The 26,568-nt window shown below is 45.2% G+C and overlaps 2 protein-coding genes across 4 annotated transcripts; one reads left to right on the top strand and one right to left on the bottom strand.

The window, feature by feature from the left end:
- Window positions 1-26: 26 nt before the first annotated feature.
- On the top strand, window positions 27-5,886 carry RILPL2 (Rab interacting lysosomal protein like 2). Its single transcript, XM_059713419.1, has 4 exons — window positions 27-498; window positions 630-781; window positions 4,144-4,251; window positions 5,643-5,886. Exons 1-4 carry the CDS (start codon window positions 124-126, stop codon window positions 5,665-5,667), a joined length of 660 nt encoding a protein of 219 aa, XP_059569402.1. The 5' UTR covers window positions 27-123; the 3' UTR covers window positions 5,668-5,886.
- A 3,302-nt stretch (window positions 5,887-9,188) lies between these two features.
- KMT5A (lysine methyltransferase 5A) lies at window positions 9,189-25,828 on the bottom strand. 3 transcript variants are annotated; one of them, XM_019486727.2, is made up of 10 exons: window positions 24,822-25,828; window positions 22,274-22,446; window positions 21,540-21,633; window positions 21,156-21,250; window positions 17,653-17,809; window positions 15,277-15,493; window positions 14,377-14,464; window positions 13,857-13,916; window positions 12,450-12,640; window positions 9,189-11,390 (listed from the first exon to the last, which is right to left on the bottom strand). In XM_019486727.2, exons 3-10 carry the CDS (start codon window positions 21,547-21,549, stop codon window positions 11,180-11,182), a joined length of 1,029 nt encoding a protein of 342 aa, XP_019342272.1. In that variant the 5' UTR covers window positions 21,550-21,633; window positions 22,274-22,446; window positions 24,822-25,828; the 3' UTR covers window positions 9,189-11,179. The 3 variants fall into 3 exon arrangements, with proteins under 3 accessions (XP_019342272.1, XP_059569397.1, XP_059569398.1); XM_059713415.1 differs by lacking the exon at window positions 24,822-25,828 and having other exon boundaries at window positions 9,263-11,390; window positions 17,653-17,748; window positions 22,274-22,646; XM_059713414.1 differs by lacking the exons at window positions 22,274-22,446; window positions 24,822-25,828 and having other exon boundaries at window positions 21,540-21,758.
- Window positions 25,829-26,568: the final 740 nt, after the last annotated feature.

Genomic DNA, 26,568 nt, shown 5'->3' with positions numbered 1-26,568 from the left:
AAGACCAGCGCCCCTTGTGGGGAGGGGAAAATAGATATCCTTTTTTTTTATTTTATTTTTTTTAATCCCCCCCGGCACGAATGTGCGGCGCCGGACAGGCAGGCGCGCTGGCCTGAGGCCGCCATGATGCGGGAGCGGCGGGAGGCGGCGGCGGCGGCGGCGGAGGAGGAGGAGGCCGAAGAGGCGGCGGAGGATGAGGAGGATGATGATGACGAGGGGGAGGAGGAGGAAGGCGCGCGGGGCGCGCTGGGCAAGAGCGCGGAGGAGCTGCGCACCGAGGACGTGTACGACATCTCGTACGCTCTGGGCCGCGAGCTGCAGGCGCTGGGCGGGGACCCGGCGCGCCGCGCCCGGCTGCAGTTCCAGCTCGTGCGGGTGCTGGAGCTGCTGGAGGCGCTGGTGAGCGGCGGGAGCCGCGCGGCCGAGCAGCTGCGCCTGGAGCGGGACAGCCTGCGCAGGGAGCTGGGCGCCCTGCGGGGCCAGCCCGCCCGCCACCAGGTGCGTGGGGCCGGGGGCCGGGGGAAGCGTCGGAAGAGCAGCCCGGCTCCTCTTCACAAGTCGGCTGAGCCAGGTTGCATTGCTGAGCGGCTTGTTTAACTTTCGCATCATTGTTCTTTTTGGTTTTACAGCTGAGCCTGGGCCCAGACAAGATGGTGATCGATCTCACCGATCCAAATCGCCCACGGTTCACGTTGCGAGAGTTGGAAGACGTGTTGCAAGAGCGGAACCAGCTGAAAGCTCAGCTCCATGTTGTGCAAGAGGAGCTCCAGTGCTACAAGAGGTAAATCACTCTAAGTCAGCCCAGCAGCGAAGAGCAACTGGCTCCAATCTTGGTTCCTCTCTGCAGAGCTATTGAGAGGGGCTGTCACGAGGCTGATGTAGAGCCTGCTGCGTCCCAGGAGAGCCTCCCTGCCCTGACAGGTTGTAGTCTGAGACTGAACAGACAAGCAGAGAGTGATCCGGGACTACAGGTTTCTTAGCTACCTTTTAAAACTGGAGTCTTGTCTGTTCCGTATGACTTCAGAAGCCTGTAATTGCACAAAGGAAGGCCTACATGCAGTTATTTGTACGTGCAGATTGAGTATGTGTGCGCACAAATCCGGCACGCTTGACTGGCCGTGTGGCAAATACCCAGTCACGCATGCGGTCACAGTAATTGTACGCATTGATTTCTATGAAAACCAGTCTCTATGTATTCCAGGATATTTGCAATAGGAAAAGAGGGTTTTCCCTGCTGGCTTTGGACAACATTTCCCTCCTCACTGTTCTGCAGGCTGCTGAATCCTAGTTACTTTATTGCCTTGGCTCCTCGCAGGTGCCTCCAGGGGTGTTGTGTGTGCAACTGACAAGTTCTTTGAGATCTTTCAGGCTTCAGCTAAGCATCTTTCATTCTGAGAAGAGTTTTTATGTATTAAATTCCTGTCTAAAACAGCACTCTTTTCCCTCTCCCCCCACCACCCAAAAATTCAGATCAAGAAAGCATCACGGAGAGGTAGCATAGTCCAGGGAACAGGCCACTGAACAACAACAGTGGAGAGAGACGGGCTCCATCCCTCGCTTTGTTCCTACTCCCACTGTTGTTTGTCTGATCCGATTAGATTGCAGACTCTGGGGGAAAGGACTACCTTTTGGCCTCTCTGCAAAGTGCCTTGATTGTTGAGGCCCTGATCTCATACGAGGGAACAACATAATACAAGTTATAAATACTTCTCACATGCACTATCTGTAGCAAGCCAAAACATCCATTTCAGATCTTCCAGCTCAAACAGCAGTTTTGCCAACAGTGTAGTGAAGGCCCCTCTCCCCCACCCACTCAGCTGATACGCTGGACTAAGCTAGCACATTAACAGCCCATTTGGCCCGTGACTCTCCAGTCTAGTTATGCACCTCTGACACCCAGGTTAAAAATTAACACTGTAAATGTTTAATACACAAGTGGATCACGAGTTAAGATGCAGCGCTTGGATCACCCACCAATCGCAGCAGTGGTGGTTTTCATTCCCAGCAAGTTAAAGAAAAATAATGAAATTATTTGCATAGGCATCTCTCCATGAAGAGCTCAGGGAGCCAAACAATGGAATAAAAAACATCCCTCCCTCGAGCTCGCATAGCGCAATCAAAAGTAGGAACTGCAGGAAATAGCGTGCAAGAAGAGGATAAATATGGGACCCTCAAAAGAAACCCAGCGTTTTGGAACATCCCATATAATTTGATTGGTTGCACAAAATGTCACATACTTCATTTAAAGCTCACAAGATAATGTCTTAGTAAGTGGACAGGGTTTAAAAAGAGGCATCTTTCTTAGTTTTTAATAGATGTTTTAAAGGATTGTTTCCACGGGCGACTGGTGCCTCCTGAGTCTAGGGGGGCACCAGCGGCTGATCGCCATTCGGGGTGGGGGGTCCCCAAGCGGTCAATTGCCGACCCCAGAAGCACCATTGGCTTCTCTTGGCACCCCCGCTCCCCAGCCAGTGCCAGTTGCGGGGGGGGGGAGCGGGGCACTGGCCAGTGCTTCTCTTGGCACCCCCACTTTCTAGCCAGCAAGGGCCAATCTCGGGGGCGGGGGGCACAGCACGTGCCCTCTCTACATGTTGCCTGTGACTGTTTCATGGCTATTGTAAAACCCACGTCCTCAGAGTTGGCATCACAGGCCAGACTGTTCCGTTACATAGTGTACAGCAATAGAGGATTTTAGCCTACTCAGAGTCTTGTCAGGCGTCTGATTTGACTGACTGATTTTTCAGTCTCGGATGTTGCTGAAGAAGCATTTTCAGTATACAGAGCAAACAGTACTGCTTAACTGCCTAGTGGCTGCCACAACTGAGATCTGGGCTTTGAGCCTCACAGATCTTCAGCTAAACAGTCAGGCCAGGCTCACACAAATGCCAACATGTCCAGCAAAGCCGATACATAAAGCCATAATACGCAGGCTACATCTGTGCTGCTACACCATGCTTGGCTTTTAACCAGTGAAAATCTCATGCAAGCAAAGCCTCTAGGTCTTTGCTAGTGAGGGCCATGTTTTGTGCTCTATTATCATGCACTGTACAAATGTATCAGTCTTGCACCTGTCCACACCATGTGTTAAACAATATAGGCCTCCTGGTGCATATTTGGTAGTTACAGTTATAGTGATTAGTCCAGGGGCTCTTGGAAAGATGATCTACATTACTCTGTTGTACCCAGTAAAAATATGCATGGTCCACTATAAGCACAAAGTGAGGCTATCTACTAATAGAAACTAAGGGCCAGCTCCAATTCTCTGTCTGAGATGTCTGAGTAGTACTTAGGTGCCGAAGTATGATTATGTTCCATCCTGAAAAGCCGTTAAAGCAAAAGGCTTATGATTTAGTCCCAAGGCTAAAGATGAATAAAAAGTAGACACATTAGCAGTTTTTGAGGAGCTCAGCAGGGTGGAATAGGATCGGACTTGATTCCCAAAGGCCACACAAATGCCTGATATGTAGAATAGAATCTGGCCCTCAAGTTCCTGAATTGATGAGCCCATCTCAGATGCACAGTGCAGTCCCTCCCACTGAGCTGTTAACCCAGCTCTCCTAACTAGCCCGACATCCTGTGTACTGAACCACAGTGGTGCTGCTTCACATACTCACTGAACACCAACACCAGAAGCAGTGACTTGTGCAGAATATTGGGAGCAGACCATATAGAAAGGGTGGGCTGGGGACACAGCAACAATGACAGCGTGCACTCCCTTGTTCTGCAAAACAATTCTTAGTGGCATTTTTTTTCCAGCAGGCTAAAATTATTGCGACATTCATAGAACTGGAAGGAACCTCACAAGGTCAGCTAGTTTAGCCCCCTGCTAAAGGTAGGATCATGCCTAACTAAATCATCCCAGCCAAGTTTCTGTCAAACCTGCTCTTGAAAACTTCCAGGGACGGATAGTCCAGTTTCTAGGTAGCCTGTTCTAATGACTGACCACCCTTCTTATCATACTGACCTGCAAAAAAATACAAAAACAGCATATCCATCCAACATGGCAGGGCAAAAAATAACAGCAGTCTGTTAATCATAAGCTGCATAGGTGCCACAGGCTGCCAAAATAAAGAAAATATTTACTATGTACAGTGAAGCTGCAAGTGTAGCATGAAGAAAAAGGAAATTTCCTTCTCTTCCCAGTGGCATCATTTCTCAGACAGAGGACCAGGCTAGGCCAATGGAAGAGGAATCCACTGTCAGCAGACCAGACTCAAGCAAGGCCAGAGAGAAAACCATCATAAGACGGCTGTAAGTATCAACGCTTGCTTTTGGCAGTGAAAAGGTAAACTCCAAACATAAAGGAAGTACAGGGGTGGATTTTTAACTGCTGCTGACTGGCTGGTTTGGTTGGATGTCGATCTCTTCTGCTCTTAAAACAAAGATCTGAGGCTGGAATCCTAAAACAAGCAAACCACCCACTGAAGCCACGCAGAATGTTGCTTGCCTCAGCACTAGCACTTTGATGCAGCACAACCCTGCAGCTCCTATAGAGTAATGGGTCCAGGTTGCTACAGCTGGCAGTTCCCTTTTTGAGAGATGAACTATCAGTTATCTTGTCAGTTCAGCTGTTATGCGAGTTAATCTCTTAACAGGGGTCATCTGAATTAGACAAAAATCAGATTAAATGCTTTGCCTGAGTTTTGAGAGAAGCTATCCAATGCCTTTTTAGTGGTAGCAGTGTCACAAAAAGAAATATGTCTTAAGCATGGTTCCAGGCCAATTCATTGTATAGTTTTAGCAAACTTATCTAAACATGGTATAGATTTCATGTTCCTAGAGCTATTACCACTTTGGAGAGTTGTAGAAGCTACTAGGGCAGCAAAGTAGCAATACAACATGTTCAGCACTTCCCTAGTACTTTTATTTCTTAGATGTCAAAGCTCTTTGCAAATGTCAGTGTCATCCTAGAAGGGGGAAGCAGAGGAAATTACTAACTTGGGGTCACAGCAGCAGGTGGGGCAGGGATGGACCACCTGCAGCCCGTGTGCCATGAGTGTGGCACAAGTCAGGCAGAAAGCAGAGTGGCAGATTGGTGGGGGAAGGGGATCAGAGTGGCACTCAGGGAGAACACAGGGCTTAATTTGTGGCACACCTGCCAAAAAGTTTGGCCTGCCATTTTGCTGAAGTAACCCAGCTCTCCTTCTTACTAGCCCCACATCCTGTCTACTGAACCACAGTGTTGATGCTTCATATGCTCACTAGTACCACAGGAAAAGAAGGCTTGGCTTTGCTATGAAAAGCACCCTATAGGAGCCAAGCCATCTTAGATACAAGAAGAGGTCTGCAGTTAAGATCCCTGTTATAAGACACGCATACTAGGCTCTGCAAGACTCTTAAATTCTCTTTCCTATCTGGGCTCTAAGTCCTTGTTCCACAAAGCATCAGTATTTCAGAATGAATCATTAAAGCAGTGTGAGTCAAAAGTCTATTCCTTCTCTTTTAAAATTAGGGCTAGAAGGCTAATGCACTGACCATCTCTGGAGGTTTCGTTAGGATGGAGTTTGAGTGGCTCTGGGTGCCAGCATTCTCAAGACATGGTCATAGAGTACCTGAATACAATGACAGGGCAGGCTCCGCACATCTTTATAACCTCTCCTTTTGTATGTTATTCTTTTTCTCTTCTCTCTCTCTCCCTGCAGGTTCTTTTTTAAACAGGGAAAATGAATGTGGTGCACAAATTACCCCCTTCTGCTCAATGCTGCACTGATTAAGGGTCCACAAGGAGTCAAAGAAAGAAGTACTGGAAAACATACCATCCATATCAGTCCGGTGAATGGGCCTGGTGTTACAATTGTTTATTTGTATAATTACTTTCAGAGTTTGCTGCTTTTTTTTTAAAAAGAGTTTCGTACATTTGTATTAAAAATATTTTCTTCTTGCTAAGGATTCTAAGTTCCCATTTGACATCCCTAGGGGATAAGTCTTTATGAATAGTGTTCACGCTCTTTTGAAGACACACACAGGCTACATCCTACATTAAATACATTCACTGACATCCAAAAACACCTAGTCCACAGGAGCTTACCATGCTGAAATGATTGGTACTTGCTAGATTTACACCATCTACAGCAATAGCTTTCTTCCTCCCCTAGGTATTTGTTTTATGACTAATCTGCTCAATAGTAACATTTAGGAGTATTCTGTAGTGACCTTAATTCGCACACCACCACTATATGCGACCCAGAAATAGATGAAAGCTAGTAGCTGCCAGTTCCTGGGATCTCTCAAACAAGTAAAGCATGGTGGCCTGGTCTCATAGTAACTGGCACCTTGAAAAAAGAAATCAAGACTTGGCTGGACTAGAGATAGAATTACTTGCTTACGCCAATGAACCAAATTATAGCAGTGTTGGAAACCTACACTACTACTTCCTATGCCAAGCCAGTTTTGAGGACACACAGGATTTAAGATGGTATTGATACTTTTGAGGTGTGCCAAATATATGCTCAAGTTACAGAGCTGCTTCCACTTCCCACATTGATGGGAAAAGGAAGCCTCTAAAAAGTTACTTTTTTCCAGACATTTAGCTTTTGGAAAGTAACAGAAACTGCATCTTCAGAGTGTACAGCATGTGGGGATGCTAATTATATATTAGAAAGTTATAGGTCAAGCAGAAATGGAAGGAAGGAGTAGGCAAGAACATTTTGAGGTTTGTACTCATTCTAATCAAGTTCCACATCTAGCAGGACAGCAGTTATTTAACCTGAATTCAGATTTGGGAGTGATTATTCATTGTTCTTGTTATGTCTAGAAAGTATGATCTTGTTCTCAAAACGGAAAAGGAGAATTCTGAAGCTTCATGATTACCTTTTATCTGCTAGTAGTAGACAGAGGTAGGGCAGTTTATGTCTGTATTTGTACTTAGTAACGGGGTCATCACCAAGGAGGATTATACCTCCATTGTTCGAGATTGTAGGGGGGCTGTTAGGAAGACCAAGGCAGAGACGGAACTGGGACTAGCGACCCAGATCAAAGATTAACAAGAAGTCCTTTTTTAAACTACAGTCAGATGGGTCGCAAACTGGCTGGAGGGCTGCACCCAGAGTGGTGGTGGACCGGGTCATTTTTGACCTGGAGGGATGTGGGCAGTGGGGTGCCCCAGGGCTCAGCCCTCAGGCCTGCACTATTCAACATCTTCATCAGCGACTTGGACAAGGGGGTGAAAAGTACCTTATTCAAATTTGCAGATGACACCAAGATGTGGGGAGAAGTGGGCATGCTAGAGGAGAGGGACAGGTTGCAACTAGATCTGGACAGGTTACAGGGGTGGGAGGATGAGAACAAGATGGGTTTCAACACTGACAAGTGCAAGGTGCTGCATGGCGGGGGGGGGGGGGGGGCACACGTACAGGCTGGGAACTCCCTTCTAGTCAGCACAGAGGCAGAAAAGGATCTTGGAGTAATTGATTCCAAGATGAACACGGGCTGCCAGTGTCCAGGAAGACTAATCGCACCTTGTCATGCATCTACAGATGTATTGCGAGCAGGTCCAAGGAGGTGATCCTCCCCCTCTATGTGACACTGGTCAGGCCACAGTTGGAGTACTGTGTCCAGTTCTGGGTGCTGCACTTCAGAAGGGATGTGGACAACATGGAGAGGGTCCAGAGGAGGGATGCTCGCATGATCAGGAGGCAGCAAGGCAGGGCCTATGAGGAGAGGCTATGGGACCTGAACTTCCAGAAGAGAAGGCTGAGGGGATCTGGTGGCTGTCTATGAACTGGCCAAGGGGAACCAGCAGGCAATGCAAGAGTCCTTGTTTTCCCGAGCACTAACGGGAGTAACAAGAAATAATGGCCATAAGTTGACAGAGTAAATTCAGGCTAGACATCAGGAGGCACTACACAGGGCAGCTAGGATCTGGAACCAACTTCCAAGGGAAGTGGTGCTCGCTCCTACCCTGGGGGGTCTTCAAAAGGGCTAGATAATCAGCTAGCCAGGGTTGTTTGACCCTAGTACTCTTTCCTGCCCACGGCAGGGGGTCAGACTTGATCTGCTCAGGTTCCTTCCAACCCTACCAACTATGGAACTGAATATTAGATTCTGTAGAATATAGAAAGCTACACTCATCTATGGGTGCATTTATTAGCAATGAAATATTAACAAAGCTGTCAAACATGAAAAGATTAGACTCCATGTGTTGCCCATCCAGTGGAGAAAAGAGCCACAATGGTTTTGCCATCAAGGAGTTGCTACATGCACTACACTTTTGGTCTTGCCTTTGCCATGTGTAGTCGGGAGCTGGGGCCACGGTGAGGTAAGGTCACTGGGGCAATATCAAAGTACTTTTTCCTATTTATAGCATGACCATCAGTCAAGGAGCTGATGTTGAGGTTTGAGAGGTGTAACTCAGCTGTAGAAGACATGACATGACTCCTGCATTGCTCTGATGGAGTATGCTAGGAACAGCTGGCTGTTCATAGAGGAGAGGGCTTAGAATGAGGTATTCTGGAATACAGATTTACACAGGAGGGACAGAGCTCCAGCATCTTTCAGGAAGGGAGCCAGCATCCTTGGCTTGAGAAGTAGGAGACAGTTCCTTAGAGGTCAAGTCCAGCTCCACTGCAGTTAAAAATTAAGTTGCTGTAAGTAAAGAACAGGGAGATGATACTGACTGACTGGCTGTAGTCAGCACAGGTGTAATAAATGGATCCAAGAGCCCTGTCCAAGAGCAGTCAGAGCCCTGCATAGGCTACGGCTGCAAAGTTTACTAGTATTTCCCAATGCTGTTGTTAATGGGAAAAAAGGTCTTACTAACAAGGGGAGGAGTGTTTTTAACTACCCTGTTTATTGCCATGGATGTTAGCCTGAATCATTGCACTTGATATTTATCCCAAGCTACCTTCCACCAACTGCTAAATTCCTCAAGCATTCCCTGCCCAATAGCCACACCCAGGTTTGCCATTGGTAGTTGTACAGGGATACATCGCCACGAACACCCTTGACATTTAGCAAATTAAACAATAACCAAGGCATGCTGCACTGGCCAACACTTGCTTCCATAACTAATGCACAGGTCACCCATATTTATCTATATGAAGCTGTCACATTATTTTTCAGGGTGCTGAGGAAGTTAGGATGCAGCATTGCAGGCCTTTTTTAGATGATAGAAGCTAGGCTAGAATGTGTAAAAGCAGGCCCCTTTCCCTTTCAACTACATGTTGTCAATGTAACAGTCAGTATGAAAGCAGTGTCATATTAGCTTTATTTCCATGTTGCACAGCTATACCACCCAAGTGCCTGTAGAACTCTACCAACCACAAACTGAAAAAGCATTTTAATAAGAAAAGGTAAGTAGGTCAGTACCAGAATCCCCCTTTCATAAAACAAGGAACAGAGAAGTGAAGAGCAATATAACAAGATTAGAATAAGCCAGTGGCAAAATAAAGACTAGCATGGAGGTGTGCTTCTCAGAGTGTGCCTACTTGCTGAAGTCTGCTGTAAGTGGAAGGTCTCTGAAGCGGGAGCTACACCAGTAATTGGATTTTCTTTACAGAAAATGAGAAAGCGTAGTGCTGCCTCTGCAAAGTGGCTTCACTTGAACACCAGTTCTACTCTGCTTAAACAGTGGTCAAGCTAACTGTGAGCACACACAGCCTCCTTGCTAAGCATGCGTTGGAAAGAAGGATGGATAGTACAAGGTATTAAGAACTAGACCATTTTCACAGCCTGCTTAAGAAACTGTTCAGAAAGAGGCAGGTACTACAGCAATAATTTCATTGTTAATAAATATCTTTTTTATTTTAGATATTTTCTTCAAGTTTCACTCTTAAAATACATTACCAAGCCACCTTTTGCTGCTGAAATGCACAGCCAGGGTGGTGTTACTCTACAGCCTATCACATAGGCAAGCATACACAACTGTCCTGGATGATGCCAGCAGGAGCAGCAGCCTTGGAGACATGGGGGAGCAGAGGACATTAATAGAGCCACAGAAGCTCTTGCTGACATCTAGCAGCAAATGTGGCCGATAGCCCAGGGCCATCATCAGCTATGTACATGCCAAGCACATCTTGGCAAAAATTCCAATTGACGAGTTCACCTTTATTGTAAGGGCCTCTACTGCATAGCCCTCCTATACCACTGGAGAACCCAAACTATAATAAGCCCAAACGTATAATGCTCTGAGCACAATCTGCTAGATGCTAAGCATCCTCAACTTCCAAAGTGGGACTAGACAGTGATCAAGAGCTGGCAGGACTAGGCTCTAAGGAATCTACTTCTTCATGTAGAACTTCTCCCCTATTGATTGAAGCTGCACATGAAGAAGAGCATACGTATTTTGAACCCTTTATTCCCTAATTTCCAGCATTCACAGTAAATAAATAGTCTCAACATGGCTAAACAACATTGTTAGGCAATACATTTGGGAAAGGTGTTCTTTAGTCTTTTTTGTTTCTTTAAAAACCTTTCAGCACCCCCTCCAGATCAGCCACAGAAAAGGTACCATCTCAGAAACTTTAGAACACCCTAACTTAAAAAAAAATAAAATAAAAAAAAAGTCCTCATAGTAAATCACTTTTAAGCTTTCCTTTCACATTTCTAATCATCAGCCACCCATGTACAAGATCAGCAACACACAGATTAAAGTTGCCTCTCTGGAGAGAGTAGCTAGGTTAGCTATTCATTCCTCTAGTGCCAGTGCATTTAGAAATTTTGTCCTCAATGAGAGGTACCCTTGCTGGAAAAGCCAAAATGACAGAACAGCAATCTGCCACACTGGCATCCTTGGCCCGTCGGCACTAGGTTTTAAAGAGTCTTACAGGTAGTCAAGTTATTGGACACCAGAGTCAAAGAACAGGGACACATCTGTTGTCATAAAAGCTGACACTGCGTAGATCTCTCTTCCTAAAAAAAAAAAAAAGGCATGAAACTTCAGAGCCAAAAGCAGAAGCACAACCCAAGAGATTAAAGTTTCCTTTAAACTGCAGAAGTCTGACTACATGCTCATGCAGCACAGGTCACTCTAGATGCAAAGAAGTGTTCAGGTTTCTTTACAACGCAAGTTTTGTCATCTTGGGTCACGTGTTCAAGCTTGCCTGGAAAACTTGTAACATTTAAATGCTATAGAGCAAAAATGGTTTTTAAAGAAGTTAAGACATCAGAAGCAATCCACTAGGAGAGCTGAAAAAAAATCCATCCACTCCCTTCAAGAGCAGTCAAGCCAAAGAAGGATGAATTAGTGTTTCAGCCATGGATGAGCTTCAATGGAAGCCTTGCTCCTGTCTCCATAATCATACAACAGTTCTTCACCCACTTTAATGTCCCGTGAAGCTATCAGTATGAGATGAGGTACACCATCAATGTCATGAAGTTTTGTTTGACAGTTGCCACATTTGCTGTGATTGATCAACCTTCCCAGACGATTAGTCTCTTTTGTAGCATCAACACTGAAACAGAAAAAAAGCCATGTTAAATGCAAGACTGCTGTACAGCACAAGTCAAATTACCATAGTCTAAAAATATAGGCAATTAAAAAAAATTAAGAGGAAAGAAGGTAGGCAGAGTCAACATGAGGCCTGACAACAGACAATGCCAAAGGGGATGATAGAAAGACCAGTAAACATCAAGCCTCCCAAAACTGCTTCAGCAAATCTTCCCAGGGTATATGTATACTACAGTAGCACACAACTCAGCCCCAATTACAAGCAACAAGCGCTGCCCACCTGCTGCCTCTCCACAAGTGGCAACCCCTGAAATAAAATAGTGACAAGAGTGCTGCGGATGCCTCTAATACCACCAGCAAGACCTGCGTTTCCAGCATTCGGAAAAGTAGTGGCTGGGGTATCTTCAGTCTCACTTGCAGAGGCATTCAGTAGGACTTATGTTCTTGGCCACCACAGCTTGGCATACCCTAAGCCAGCACAGAACTAGAAAAAAACCAAACCACTCTGAATATCCCCCGATCATGTATATCACAGATGTGGCGTGGTAAGAGGTGATGGTGACACTAGAGGGCTGGAATCTTAACTCCAAAATAACTTCTTCTGGAGCAGACCATCTAGTAGGAACTAAGCCTTCTTTTACAGGGGTGCCATTTCTTTTCCAATTTGTAAAAACACATCATCCTTTACTCACTAATTTTCATGAGCACAATATTTTCTAAGTGTCTGATGAAAGAGACGTCAACAGAACTAGTCAGAAAGCCAGCAACAGTTGAAAGTCAAATCCAGACTTCAGTCTTCATCCTGATCTCCATCCTCTAGTTTGAGCTGTTTCTTGAGCCACCTGCCACTCCACTAACAGTGGTCCAGCACACATTCTTTGATGCTTCAGTGTAAGTGAAAATCCTTAGGACTTGACCTGAGCAGTTCCTTTGAACTAGGAAAATTTTAACCTAGCTAAAATAAACTGTATAGTTCAGTAGCATAGAGAGCTTCATCCACCTTTTGCGTTCTTACACTCAAACTTAAAAGAAAAAAAAAGGGGGAAAAAAAGATGAGGCTTACCAGTACGTTTTGCTGAGGTACTGAAAATAGTACATGTAGCAGCCTGTGGATGGATCCTGTGCATAGACAGCCTCTCGCTTTTTAGCATCAGTGATCTCTATGAGATCCCCATGATATTCTACTACAAATTCTCCACGATTAAAACGTTTGGTAGCGATTACCCCTCGCCCTTTACCATCAATGAAATCTATCTGTGAAAAAAGTGAGGTCAGTTAGTGAAGCAAAACATTTAAACAATTTTAAGTAAAACCCCCCCAAAATATTACTTTTTGGTAAGGGAATATGCGCCTGTTAGACAAACACTGCCACTGTAGAAGAACAGCGCATGTAAATACAGTGCAGTAACACTGCATAGTATCAGGGTATAAGCAAGTAAGACAAGGCTTAGGGATGTGGCCACAAATTACAAAGATGCACAATTACAAAATTTTCTAGGGAGTCTAATATGTCAACAGGGCTATACCTGCAGAAAAATGGGGTATTTTTTTTTTTTTAAATAGCAATGGTGATGTGTTACTGGAATACGTTAGTCTCCCCATTTCAATATAGAGGACAAAACCAGCATTCATTTTTGCTGCATCGTAGATTAATTAGAGAAATAAGAAAACATGCATCCTGGAAGCTAGTCCTGTTGCCTGAAAATACAGAATTGCTCTCAGTGGCATATTCCCTACTACATTGTCTAGCTCACCAAGATGCCCATGGGATGTTTTGCATTATCAGCCTACTGTTGCCTTGTTAACACCAACACAACACTCTTCAGTACATAGCCTTCTGGTGCACTCTGAAATTTCTTCAGATACCGGCTCATGGTGAATACCAAGCCATTTCCAGAGCACTGATCCCATCTTATGTGGCAAGATTATTTTAAAAAATTGACAGGCACAAGAATTATAACCCCTTTGCCTTTTCAAAGGTTACATCTGTTTTACAGTCAAGGAAGAAAATAACAAAGGTCCCAAGCAGCAGAGTTACTGCCACTGGCTGTGGAGTCAACTAAGACTACCATTGGCAGCATCATCAAAAGCTGCAAGGAAGAGCCATTGGCAGGGCAATAAAGTATAAGCCAACTTTAAAACCCACTTCTGACTGTTCATTTGTTGTTGCTTAGGATTATATCACAATATAGGAGTTACTTTGTTTCCCTTCCGAATGGGCAGATGCACAGTTCTGAAGAGCATATTACTAGTGCTGCCCAACAATTTCAGATGAAGACTTTGTAACCCTATCACAAGCATTCTGCATCTTGGGTTAGTTTCCAGAAAACGGGAACTCACAGTAACGCTGCAACATTTTGAAATAAAAAAAGTAAAATGCACAATCTACTTTTGAATTAAACTAAACGTATGAGCATCAAAATGAATAGTGCTAAATGCATAGTGCTATTTGAGCTGGCATTGCTGTTACCTTCATTCCTTCTTCTTTCCCATTTGTAATTAGTTCATCTATTCTCTTCTTTTCCTCAGTCTGCCAAAAAGAGAAATGCACAAGTTAATGCTATTCGGATACATCTTCCTTTCGGCTAAAGAGAAGCATTTCTGTTAGCACTCTCACTTTTCTAAACAGAATTAAAATCAATGTAAAAAAGTCAAATCACTACCAACAGGTGTATAAAGAGCTGGAAGGCATAAGAACTGCCATTTACTGGGTCAGACCACAGGCCCCTCTTGCCCAGTACCCTGCATCACAGTGGCATAGAGTGGATGCTGAAAGAAAGCGTGAACTGGGTATGGCCAGGGTTTTTTCCACTGTTCCTCTCCTTTAGAAAAATACACATCAGGATTACTAGTGTGATGCTTTGAATTTTTTGTGCCTTGTCTGTATAAGCCATTTTATAGATAACAGATAGCCGTGCACATCCTCAAGCATTCAATTGACTAGCAGCATGGAGAAGTGGCTCAATCCCACAGGTAACCAGAGCACATACCTGTAGTTCAGTTTTACTCTTCCTGGAACTTCTTCTAACAGGATAATAATCTGTCACTTTTCGATTCTGGGAGGTTTTTCCTTGTGCTCTGAGGGAGAGAGAAGGGATACATCAATATTTCAGCTTCTTCCTGGCAGCACAGCCTGAACCCAAGATAATTTGTTAAAAAGTCTTTATTTTCAAGACAGATACTTGGAAAAAGTAAGTTGGCCATCCTGAACAAAAATTAAGCTTTTTACCTGCACCCTTCATCCCAAGCCAACATCTTAAACCTGCATCCCTTCCCCCCCCCATTAAATCACTAATGTTTCAGTACAAACCCTTCAGAAAAGAGAACCAGACACTTCTGGAAGCACAGTGGGTTAGCTCAAATTATTATTACACAGCAGGTGTGTCTCAACAAGATGCTCTAGAACTTCCTTCACCTAAACTACGCAAGAGGGATGCATACATGAGTAAAGAAACCAATGAGGCCAAACCACTGCCTATAAGATTATCTTAATACTTTGGATCTGGCAAAAGAATCTAATTTTATACCCAAAAAGCATGCACCTGAATGACTTGTTAGTACCTTTTGGTAAAGATTAGTGAAAACACTCACCAATTAATATGCAAGCCAGAAAAATGTGCATGTTAAAGTAAAAAGCAATTTGAAAACTGCATTTTAATACTATGGTACAATATTCACGCACAAATATTGTTCTTTAGAGCATATTTCACATGATCCAAGTCTCGATGCAGAAAATCTTGCTACAAGCTTGCTTGAAAAAAATAAAAATAAAAAAAAAATCCAAGATATTATTGTAACATCTAGGAGCTAGAGTCATGAAATAAGACATCGCTGGTCCAGAAGCTGTCCAAATGGAATATGGACACCGTATGATGCCATAAGCCACCTACTTTCTCCTTGGTCCTTTTGCTTTAACCACCTTCTTCTGAGCTTGCTTTGCTTTTGCTGCATCAGTACTATTAGAAGGTAGAGGCATATTCTTTCGAGTTTCTGCAGCTTCTTGATTTTGATTAGGAACAGATGCTGAAGAATCACACCCACTTTCTTTATCTTTCTGGTCTTCTGGTTTTGTAGCACCTTCTATTGGATTACCAGCATTTCTTTTTTCTGTGGATAGAAAAAAAAAAAACAAAAAAAACAACCACCCAAACAAACCATACATATACACACACACACACACACACACACACACACACACAGGACATGGACTAAATTGCCTTCTAGCCTTATTCTACAATGCAAAGCACTCTAAAACCTTAAGAATGTTTAACCTGTATTTCATCTGGGTCAAATGATAGGAGTGGGAGGGAGAGCAGAATCATTATGCTCTTTTTCTGCTAGACCTTAAAATTAGAAGTCAATAAGCCAAATGGTAACAAGCTCTGCTTTCTGCATTATGATCATAACCCTACAGGGTACAGAGGGAAGGTAGGGGGGGGAAAAAAGGACCGGAGCCCAGGTATTTCAGCAAGTTAGAAAAGTATTTGGATCGCATTCTTAAGTCCCAACATGCATCTGCAGGGAGTCTTGTAACAACTGGACAATTTGCCAAGTCAGTAAGTTTGGTGTACTGAATTTTGAAGTTGGTACAAGAACAGAATCAATAGCCTGCAATGAAAGAGCAACTGTGGCAGTCAGCTGGAACACTGCAGTCCCATTGTTGGCGACTGCAGCTATCATTAAAGCAGCAGCCAATACCAGCCAATGAAAAGCATAGGGACAAAACAAAAATTGAAAAGGAAAAACAAAAAAACCCTCTCTCCTGGTCTTCTGTACATTGTTGCAAAGCTGCATACTGTAGTCGGTACTACCTTTTGCTAGCTTCAAAGAAATGCAGTATTAGAGTGGTGGTGAAAGACTAGGATTCTGGCAAGATTCAAGGTCAATAGCTGTCAACATCAGAGATAACATCCCAGTTCTTCACATAGCCAAGGAGCCTGCAATGGTCCAGGATTCAGCAAGCCATTTAAGCATGTGCTTAAGCCCAATTAAAAATAAATAAATAACAGTCAGCGTGTTTAGAGTTAAGAGCTTTACTGAAGAGGGATGAGAGTCCACGTTTGCTCCAGCTTAAGTACATGCTCCAGTACTTTGCTAAATCACAGCCTGAATCTTACACCTCTAGGGGCCTAGTCCAGTCCCCGCTGAAGTCAGTGCTAGTCTTTCCACCATCTCCAACAGAATTGAAACAGGCACCTGCCTGCTGTCAAACTGCAAGCAAATTGAACGTGCTTACCATCCATCCTCAGGGCACTTATTTTTGAAGGGGGAAGATCTTATTCGGGTAGAATATGCTATCTCTCGGGTTAGTCCCAGTCCACTGTGGACACTAAGGCCAGGGAATAAAAAAATGCATCCTTTTTCTCAGTTGATGGATTTGTAGTTAGCTGAGCATGGCTTAGGGTTGGCTCAGCTTATTTTCTATTTAAGGGAAGTGTGAAGCCTGTGTTAAAGGATGCGTAGGTAAGAAATCCTAGTAATAAGTTATAGTACAACTACTTTGAGCAGATGCAAAGTCCCATGCAGGCAGGAAGACATGCAAGAAGCATGTCACCTCGGTTCCATCCAAAAACCCAGATGCATGCAAATTGGAGTCCTTAAGCCTTTTCACCCATTGTGCCAGAAATGCTAATACCCCCCCAAGACCTGCACCTTTAACAAAGATTGGTATAAAATTCTCTAATTGATTTGTGCAATATTCCCATCTGATGCATAGCTTCACATGTTCTATTACATGACAAAAGAGATAGTCTAGTCTCAGAATCCATTTTCAAGATCCATTTCCCACCCACCTCTCAACTTTATCTGCACAGATATTCGTTAGCTCCTCCTCTCCTTCAAATCTTTCTAGCCTAGGTGGTTCCTTAGTGCATCTTCCATTGTAAATAGGTTCATGCAAAAAACAGCTTGCTTACTAAAGCTAAGGAGGCCCATTCAAATTGTGACATGATCTGTGGTTATGGGATAGTAATGTGGTAATTTACTAGTTGTTAATCCTACACCCAGGGCAAGGAAGCAAATAAGCAGCGACAAAACAAGAGAACATTTACCCAAGCAGCTAAGTTATGTATTTTAAGACAAGCTGCCAAAGGGCTGCAAACCTCCCCAAGACCTCACTGCAAGAAGGGGGGCGGGGGGAGTGGGAAAGCAGATGGTTTACAAGAGAATATTAAGCTGTCCCCAGTTTTGAAAGTTTAAAGACACAAAGCTTACAGAGAAGGCACATATCCTAAGCCACAAGCAACCTACTGAAAAGTCAATCTTACCATCTCCTTTTCTGCACGTTTCATTTATTGTTTTGCCCTGACACTTCACTTCGTGATGCATGACACAGTTTTCTTCCTGAAGTGGAGGACGAGCACCTGGAGATTTGTTAGGATTCAGGTAGGTGTAGATTTTGGACTGACCAATAAATACGTTCTCCTAAAACAACCCACACAAAGATCAGTACATCGCAGGAATCACCAGGCTCACGCCTCCAGTTGGTCTCTACAACATACTACATAGGATAACAGCTAGTTGAAGCAGTACAATTTTCAGCTGTAAAGCAGAGGCTACATCAGCCTTGCCATTATGGCCACCTGTATCCAAACCTTCCACCTGTGGTAATGGCTTGTACAGAACTTGCTCTGCAAGTTTGCAGCATAGAAGTGTTTCCTTGAAACAAATTATTAGGTTATTTGAATGAGTCATTAGGATATAACTCTGTATTCTGATGTAGAATCAACATTACGTAGTTTAAATGAGAGATGCAGGTACTACTCTGGGGACAGAATTCAGACTCAAAAGCCTTTAAAAAAGCAGGTGGGGCAAATCTGAAGTTCTCTCTTAAAAAAACAAAAACAAACTATTGCATTTTGGTTATTTTTGCATCTACCACAGGACAGAGACTCAGAATAATACGTTACCATTATTTTGAGTTTAATATTCTTCCAGAAATAAGGCTTTGGTTATTCTAGGCTTTTTAAAATTGCTTTGGGAATTTCTTTTCAGCACTTTCTCCCACTCCCCTTTGTGTGTTCCTCTCTAAAAATCAATTAGGGGAATTTCCTTCAATACCAATAGTACAATGATACCTCCTATCAACTCCCCCCCCCAAAACACAAACACCTAAAAAACAAAACAAAAAAAAGGTCACTGATACCTACAGGATCAGGAAGAGTGTTTGGCTAGTAGCAACATTTAAAGGTATTACAGAGCACAGCAGCAGTTCCCAAACTGGCAGATTATGCAGCACCAATTTAAAACTATACAAGTATCACGAGCAATTTTTTGTCATATAAAAGTAATTATAATAGGTCTGTTAATGCGTACCACTGGTGGTACGCATACCACAGATTGGGAATCGCTGGTGCATCGTATAAGCAGTGTACTCCAAGATTTACAATTTGTCAGGTATATATTAAAATGATTCTACGGCTCAGTGTAGAACGCAGTAAAGCAGAGCTGGAATCCAAAAGTAGTTCTTCCCAATATACAGCTTCACGCAAAATTCAATTACTATCTTTTGCTTCTACCATGCTGAGACCAGGCTGGTGTGCAGCACCATGGGACACTGAGTTTGGTACAAGTTTTCCTTCTTTATACTTTAGAGAATCTCGGCTTTGATTTTACAGCAAAATCCCCAGAAGCATTACCAATGCAACAAAGGTTTGCCCAAGTCTGGGATGTTAGGGGTGAATGTCACAGATGTAAACTTTTTTCAGTGAAGTTAAGTGTCATCATTGCTAATGACATTACATATTGGGCATTTGGAAAAGAGAAAAGGAAGTCAGAGGTCTGAAGTCAACTTTGAGTGACATCTCATTTTGGCACTACAAGTCGATATCTCGGGGAGCAAATCTTCCGAGGTCCCTTCCAACCCTAATGTCTACAAAATGTATGAAAAGTAATACTTTTATTCACACCCCCAAAATCAAACAAATTAACTCAGCTGGGCATTTAGTCCCATGGAGACACAAAGCATATTCATCTTCCTTGAAAATGAGCCAAGCAGACTTTGGGAGAGCAGGCAGTCTACCGCAAACAGTCCCTTATACAGGCTGTTTGTGCAGGAAGGGTCCACTTTGAGACGCCTAGAAGAACACTCATTGGTTCCCTCTACCACCAGCATTTAATAAGTTTGTAAATCATATGAAGATTATGACTCGTTAGCCCCAATGCCTTGATAAGCAAGTGTAACTTGGCCAGACTAAAATTATCTCAGCAACTGGAAGCTGTCAGATTCAAACTCATGCAAAAAAATTCCACGTATATTAAAAGAAACTTTAAAGGAAAGGATAAAGGTATGCCAGAATTATGGCACATGAGCATGAGCCATTAAAAGGGACATATAAAAAAAACAACCAAAAAAACCCAACATTATTATTTGTTCCTAATGACTACTCAGTTAGGAAACACAAGCGGCCAGCCTCACTGCTGCGTCTGTAGCTGGTTGAAGCCAGATCGGAGGGGCAGGGGAGTACATTTTGCATGGATAGCGGCAGTACATGCACGTCTGAGCCAGGAACAAAGATCAGTCACACATCCAGGCCCTGTTCCCGCAACCAGCTCCACGGACCAGCAAGCACACGTGGCGCCTCAGGCAGGGACTTCAACAAGCCTCTGTCTGCCAAGCAAGGGCCTGAAACAGCTAAATTATAACCTAGAAAAAAGTAAACCAATTGGCAAAGTGGTTTTCGTTCGGGACAACTCTGCTGGCCGACCATCTGGGAGAACCAGGTTTTCTAGTTCAGTTTCCCCTCAGACACATGAGAGGAGTGGCTGGACACGTTGCTCCAGCCCGTGCTGGCAGCAGCAGAGAGAAAACCATCAGGGAAACTGAGGGGCTTTTAAACGTTGCTGCCAGAGACCAACTGCTCTGTTTTATGAAGAGCCCAGGCACCAGTTAGGACTTTCAGCCTCCACTTTCCACCCCCCTCTAACAGATTAGCCCTGTAAATAACCTCTTAGAGAAAAGGAAAGCTGAGGAGAAGACCCTTAGCCTGTCCTAGCACGCCAGGCTGACATTTCAAGGACCAGCAGTGCCCGGCCCAGCAGGCTCCAAGGAACATGGCATCATGACAAGGAGCATCGAGGTGGTTTTCTCCTCTGCCTCAACCTGCTGGGGGCTTCCACCCAGAAGAGGACCTGGGGGCACAGGGCTGAACAGCAGCCAGCAGCGTGTCCTTACTGCCAAGAAGGCGACCGGCATCCTGGGCTGCATCAGCAGGAGCGCTGCCAGCAGACGGAGGCAGCGATTCCTCCCCTGTTCAGCACCGGGGAGGCCACATCTGGAGTCCTGTGTCCAGCTGTGGGCCCCCACTACAGAAAGGACGTGGACACATTGGAGAAAGCAATGGAAGTGGCTGGGGGACAGGACTGGTGAGGAGAGGCTGAGGGACGGGGCTGATGTAGCCTGCAGAAGAGAAGACGACTGAGGGGGACTGAACAGCAGCCTTCACCTCCCCGCAGGGGGGCTGCAGAGAGGACGGGGCTGGGCTGCTCTCGGTGGGGGCAGGTGCCCGAAGGAGCAACGGGCTCACGCTGCGGTGAGGGAAGGGGAGGCTGGCTCTCGGGACACGGAGCAAGTAGCCCAGGGAGGTGGGGCGCTCTCCGCCCGGGGAGGGGTGGACACAGCCTCGGCTGGGCAGGGCGCTGGGCTAGGTGTCCCTCCAGCCCGCCGCCCCCGAGCCCCGGCCCTTCCTGCTCGAGCCGGAGACGGCTCCTCGCACCCCCGGCCCAGCCCGGCCCTTCCCCTACCCGCCGGGCAGGGCGCAGCGGCGCTTACCCCGTTCATCCTGGGCCGGCCGCCGCCCCTCCGCTCCGCGCCGTCCGCCGCCGCCGCCTCCCCGCTGCCGGCGCGGGGTCTGGGCATGGTCTTGCCTGGGGGAGCGAGGGAGGCTGGGCCGTCAGGGCCGTGCCCCGCTCGCCATGTTTAAAGGGCTCGATGCAGGCAGCAAAGCCCGGCAGCCCTGCCCCTTCCCGGCCCCGCGGGGGAGGAGTTCCCGGCCCGCTCCCGCCCCGGCCCCGGGGAGGGAGCCCAGCGCCCCACGCACGTGCTGCCCCCACGCCCGCCCCGCGCCCCCCGCAGCGCAGCCCACGTGCGGGCACCCCGCCCTGCTGCACGCAAGCAAGCGCCCACCCTGCCGCGCGCTGGTGCCCGGGCAGCTACCTTTGGCCATGGCAGCCCGGGACGGGACAGGACGGGACCCCGCCCGCCCCCTCCCCGCGCTGGCACCGGGCGCCGCGGTCACTGTAACCGACTGCTGCAAGAAAAAAAAAATACACGCCGCTCCTCGCTGCTTGCCCATTGGCGCCTCCGCCTGCCCGTCACACCTCCGCGGTGTCCGATTGGGGAGCCGCGGGGTGGAGTCCCGCCTCCCCTCCCTGTGTTGCATTCGAACCCTGTGACATAGCGTAGCGCCCCGGAAGGGTGTTTAAATATGCGTTCCGCGGCCACCCATTGGCCCGTGCGGGGCGCGACGGGCGCGGTGATTGGAGGGGCCGAGCGGGGCCTGTGCTCCTTCAAGGGGCTGCGCCACGTGGTGAGCTGAGCCCTCTGCACAGGGCGGGGTTGACGCCTTCTCCCCCTGCAGCCTGCTCGGGCCCTTGCTCAGCCTGGCTTGCCGGGAGCCCGAGGGAAACGGGGGTTGGACCCAATGGGCATTTCCCCCCCCCCCCCCCATCACAATGTAAATCACGTTTGGAGCTCAGCTCAGGTCTGTGATCCTTGGAGCCCTGCAAAGTCCTGCCTCTGCTGCAGCTAGAAGGGCCCAGGGCCTCCACCTGCATCTTGGGAGGACACGGTGGGCTAAGAAGGGCCCTGACAGTTCTTGGAGGAGATGCAATCTCTCTCATTAGACCAACCGAGGAGATCGGAAAAAAGTTCTTTCTCCATTTCTCTACCTCACGTCTTCAGCACACAGATGCAGCCTGCTCCTCTCTGCTGTTTGCCTATGACAAGTGTTGGTGAGGCAATGGAACATGATGCGAAAAGACCGCTGATGATTGTCCTCTTCCACTGGTCACCTTCCCCGCTCCTTCCTCCCAAACAGCACTGGGTGGTTGGTTTTCTAATGCTATGTCAGTACAGATTTCGAACAAAGAAATATGATGGGAAACACCTCCGCTCAGGATGCAACGGACAGCAGACGTAATCTAATGTGCCTTAAAAATAAACTTTAATTTGTAGGATCATTGGAGAAATTGTCAAGTTATAAAAAACTATAGCCTTTGCTATAAATTCTTCATATGATAATTCTATAGGTAAAAATACTGCAACCTACCTATGTATTTATTACCAGGGAGCCTGGTTTTCTCAGATTAAAAAAAAAAAAAAAAAAAATTCTGATTTTCAGATTTAAAAAAGTAACCCAAAATCCACATTTTTTTCCATGACTAAAATGAAAACCACTAATATTTATAAAATACCACTGTTGATTTCCACATTTCTCCATGATTAAAGTGAATATATATATATCTATATATATCTATATATATAGATATATATAGTGCTTAATTTTAATCATGGAGGAATGTGGAAATCAATGGTGGTGTAGGTTGTAGCTGTGTTGGTCTAAGGCAGGGGTGGGCAAAATGCCATTCTATCTGGCCCGCAGGACCCCTAAAATATTTAGAAAATTAATATTTATCTTCCCCTGGCTGCCTGTTATGCAGCCCCCGATGGCTTGCCAAAACTCAGTATGCGGCCCTCTGCCTGAAATAATTGCCTGCCCCTGCTCTAAGGACATAGGCAGTCTGCCGAAATCAACAATGGTATTTTAAGCCTCATAATGCATAACAAAAAACTAACTTGAATTTTGGAAAGACATTGGAAAAAGCATCTTAAAAAAAGAAGGACCTACATGCCTCCAGGAGAACACTTACAGCAAGGACTCTCCACAAATGTATTTGTGCAATAAAGATGATAATCCCTAAAATAAAGAAGCCCTCATTGACACTGATGTAATATATATATATATAAAATGGTGTTTCATTTTAATCACAGAAAAATTTGGATTTTGGGTTACTGTTTTTAATCTGAAAATTGGGATTTTTTTTTTTTTTTTAATCAGAGAAAGCCAGGATCCCTGAAGATCGCTATGATTGCATGATGATCTTTACACCTACAGAGTCCCATTGACTTCAACAGCATTCAGCAGGGGAACAGAAGTCTGCCCCAGGGAGACCCAATTGTCATATCAGGGCCACAGTCCCAAATTAATCAATGGAACCCCGCACATTCACGCGTCAGGAACGTCACGCATGTGAATGAATACCCCTAGTCAGTAAAGCCATAAAGTTAATCACATGTATGTTCACAGAGCCTAGCTTTTGCAAACGAATAAACAAAAAAAGAAAATGAGCTCAACTTATTTTACTCTTCTTTACGAGAAATACAGGAATATTTTTATTTTGTTCTGTTTGGTGCATTATTGCAAGGTGAGGTCCCCCCTACCTGTCTGAAAATTAGAATTTAATTTCCCGTTAAGTAGAGTATTAAACAAAGATAATGTGAAACAAAAGAGCGAAGGTTTGAGCAATTAATTTTTAGGCAAGACTTCATTACTCTCTCTTTTTCATTAACATTGATTTAACTAAATGATTGAAGAACACTGGGGGGGGACGACTACTTATTAAGAAGCAGAGCACTGGGGGAAGGGGGAAGCTTTAAAAAGGTCCTTTTAATGTTTAAAAAAATCCATCACACCTCATTTTTAACTACTGCTTCTCTACACTGAACAGGAGTTGCAGATTAAAGTGTTGCCTGACCATCGGCTTGTAATATTGTTACCCTTTTTTATGGTAAGACTGAATACTATTTTTTAAAGTTTTCTTTAGAAAAAACAACAAAACCTAACAAAGCCACTCAAATTTGAAATTGAGCTGGCGCACGCAGCCACTAGAGGGCAAAACCCACTAACCGTTATCACCACAGTAACAAAGAAAACAATGTCACCTCAAACATTTGCTGCTCTGGGCAGAAGAGGTACCATTTTCATACCGTTATTCTATAGAGGCAATACAACATTAACAAATAAAAGTATTTTTCCCCTTAATTGTCATTAAGGAGCTGGAGCTGGAAAGCCTGATGGGAACAATTATATTTTATCATCTGTGAGCATGTACCCTCCAGAGAGTCAGTCTGTCTGCGCTGGCCAGTCACCATGACTCAGTTCACTCGGCGCATATGGCCGCTTCTCGCCCACTCGCGCTCACCACGGAGCGCAGCAGGCATATTGCTAGAGCCAACTGCAAAACCCACTGACCTAAACATAATCTCTTTTAATTCTCTAACAGCAGGCACTAAATGCACTGCCACTGACTGCGACTAATATGAAACCATTGAACAGGGAAGGAAGAAAAGTCATGGCAAAATATTCAAGTTTAGAAAAAGGAAAGAAAGACATTAGCATGCAAATCCTAAAATAAATAATGCTTATTGTTGCCTTACCTTTTTTTTTTTTTAATCGCGATTGTTAAGATACTATACAGCGCTGAATGAAGTCTTCTTCCTTTCTCATCAACCTACATCTCTGTGGCTCAAAAATATTTGCAATTTAAAGTGTTCGTTTTAATTTCAAAATCTTGTAAGTTATACAGCATTGATCACATTCGTTGCTTAAGACTGATCATAAACGACAGCAGAATTTCCTCAGGAGATTAAATGCTGGCTCAATCAGTCGTTAGTCTCTCACTTTTCAGAACAAGACACTATAAATAATAATAATAAAAGCCTGGACGTATGATAGCGTATAACTTGCGTTTATAAAAGACGAATTAAAATTTTAACTAAGCAACTATTTAATCAGGTTTCTGACAATAGATGTACGAGGGCCCTGCCACCTCTTCAAATTAAAACTGGCCAGAAGCCAGCTATAGAGTTGTTACACATTTGCAAGTACTAATTTGGTAACTGGTTGGCTCTTTTCATACCAGGAGAGTCATTGTTATTGCATGATAATGACATGGAGCCAGTTTACATTTAGTGTGTGATTCACCAACTCATGGTGTGATAATTACTTTACACTTGTGGCTGCTCTAAATGTATCGTACAATTAACCAGTGAATCACGCAATACATGTAACGTGTAACAGAGCCTGAATCTACCCAACAGCTGCCAATAGCAAAAATAGCATCTCAGGGCCCACTGAGGCCCAACCCATCAGGATACAGAAGCACAGCAGACACGCTGGCTTCAACACAGGCACATGGCGTTGTGACAGCCGCTGCCAGCGCACCTTAGCGATGCAGCACTCCCAGGGTTTTTTAAGCTGTCAGAGTTTAAACTGCACATCCTCCTTAGGGACATCTGGACACAGGTTGTTACTGCAGCCCTGGCCGCAAATGAACAAAGCTTGTGCGATCCATTTGAACAACTACAGGTGACCCTAGACACAAAAAGCAAAGGTGGCGCATCCAAGCCCTGGTTCAAAGCCTGGTTCTGGAAGGGACCCCCAAATCTGGGGCTTTTTGTCTTCTCTGCCTAGAGCTGCAGGCCTGGTGTAGGAAATACCGAGCCCAAAGGCATGGGGAGCCTTATGTGCAGGGACCCTGGTTTTCTCCGATTTAAAAAACAACAAATCCCCAATTTTTGGATAAAAAACAGTAATCCAAAAATCCACATTTTTTCGCGATTAAAATGAAACACCATTATATAGATAGATAGATCTGTATATTAATGGTGTTTAATTTTAAATCGTGGAGAAATGTGGATTTTGGGGGGGGGTTAATCAAAAACTTGGGTTTTTTTTTTTTAAATCAGAGAAAACCAGGATGCCTGCACATAAGGCTCCCCACGCCTTTGGGCTCAGGGTATTTCCTACACCAGGCCTGCAGCTCTAGGCAGAGAAGACTGGAAGTCCCAAATTTGGGGGTCCCCTCCAGAGCCAGGCTCTAAGTCCTGCCCCCTGCAGGCTCCAGCCTAGCCCCTCCCCCCACCTAGGGTCGCCGAGGACCAGAAACAGCAGTTAGAACCGGGGCACTGAAGCTAAAAGCCCACTCTGCGCATGCGCCCAACCCCTCCTACAAAGCCAAACTCAAGCGCGCATGCGCCCTTTTCTCCCCCACCCCGACCTTTCTCCCCATCATGCCTCGCGCGCGACAAACTCTCGCGAGAGCCTGCAACAACGTCCGCACGCCGCCATATTGCAGCGTTAAGATCACGTGACTCCTGGCGACCTTCTCTTCGTTCTCCCCCT

This window comes from Alligator mississippiensis, chromosome 10 (genome assembly GCF_030867095.1).
Source record: "Alligator mississippiensis isolate rAllMis1 chromosome 10, rAllMis1, whole genome shotgun sequence".
NCBI classification, from domain to species: domain Eukaryota; kingdom Metazoa; phylum Chordata; order Crocodylia; family Alligatoridae; genus Alligator; species Alligator mississippiensis.
This window is presented reverse-complemented; position numbering and strand designations above follow the sequence as displayed.

What these genes read in the sequence shown, in the direction of transcription:
- RILPL2 (XM_059713419.1), top strand. Translation starts at nt 124, where the DNA reads ATGATGCGGGAGCGGCGGGAGGCGGCGGCGGCGGCGGCGGAGGAGGAG. An exon ending in GAGCTCCAGTGCTACAAGAG is followed by an intron (nt 782 to 4,143) that starts GTAAATCACTCT and finishes TTCTCTTCCCAG; the next exon opens with TGGCATCATTTCTCAGACAG. An exon ending in AAAACCATCATAAGACGGCT is followed by an intron (nt 4,252 to 5,642) that starts GTAAGTATCAAC and finishes CTCTCCCTGCAG; the next exon opens with GTTCTTTTTTAAACAGGGAA.
- KMT5A (XM_059713414.1), bottom strand. Translation starts at nt 21,678, where the DNA reads ATGGGCAAGCAGCGAGGAGCGGCGTGTATTTTTTTTTTCTTGCAGCAG. An exon ending in AACGTGCAGAAAAGGAGATG is followed by an intron (nt 15,494 to 17,652) that starts GTAAGATTGACT and finishes TTCTATCCACAG; the next exon opens with AAAAAAGAAATGCTGGTAAT. An exon ending in AGAGTAAAACTGAACTACAG is followed by an intron (nt 13,917 to 14,376) that starts GTATGTGCTCTG and finishes TCTTTTTGGCAG; the next exon opens with ACTGAGGAAAAGAAGAGAAT.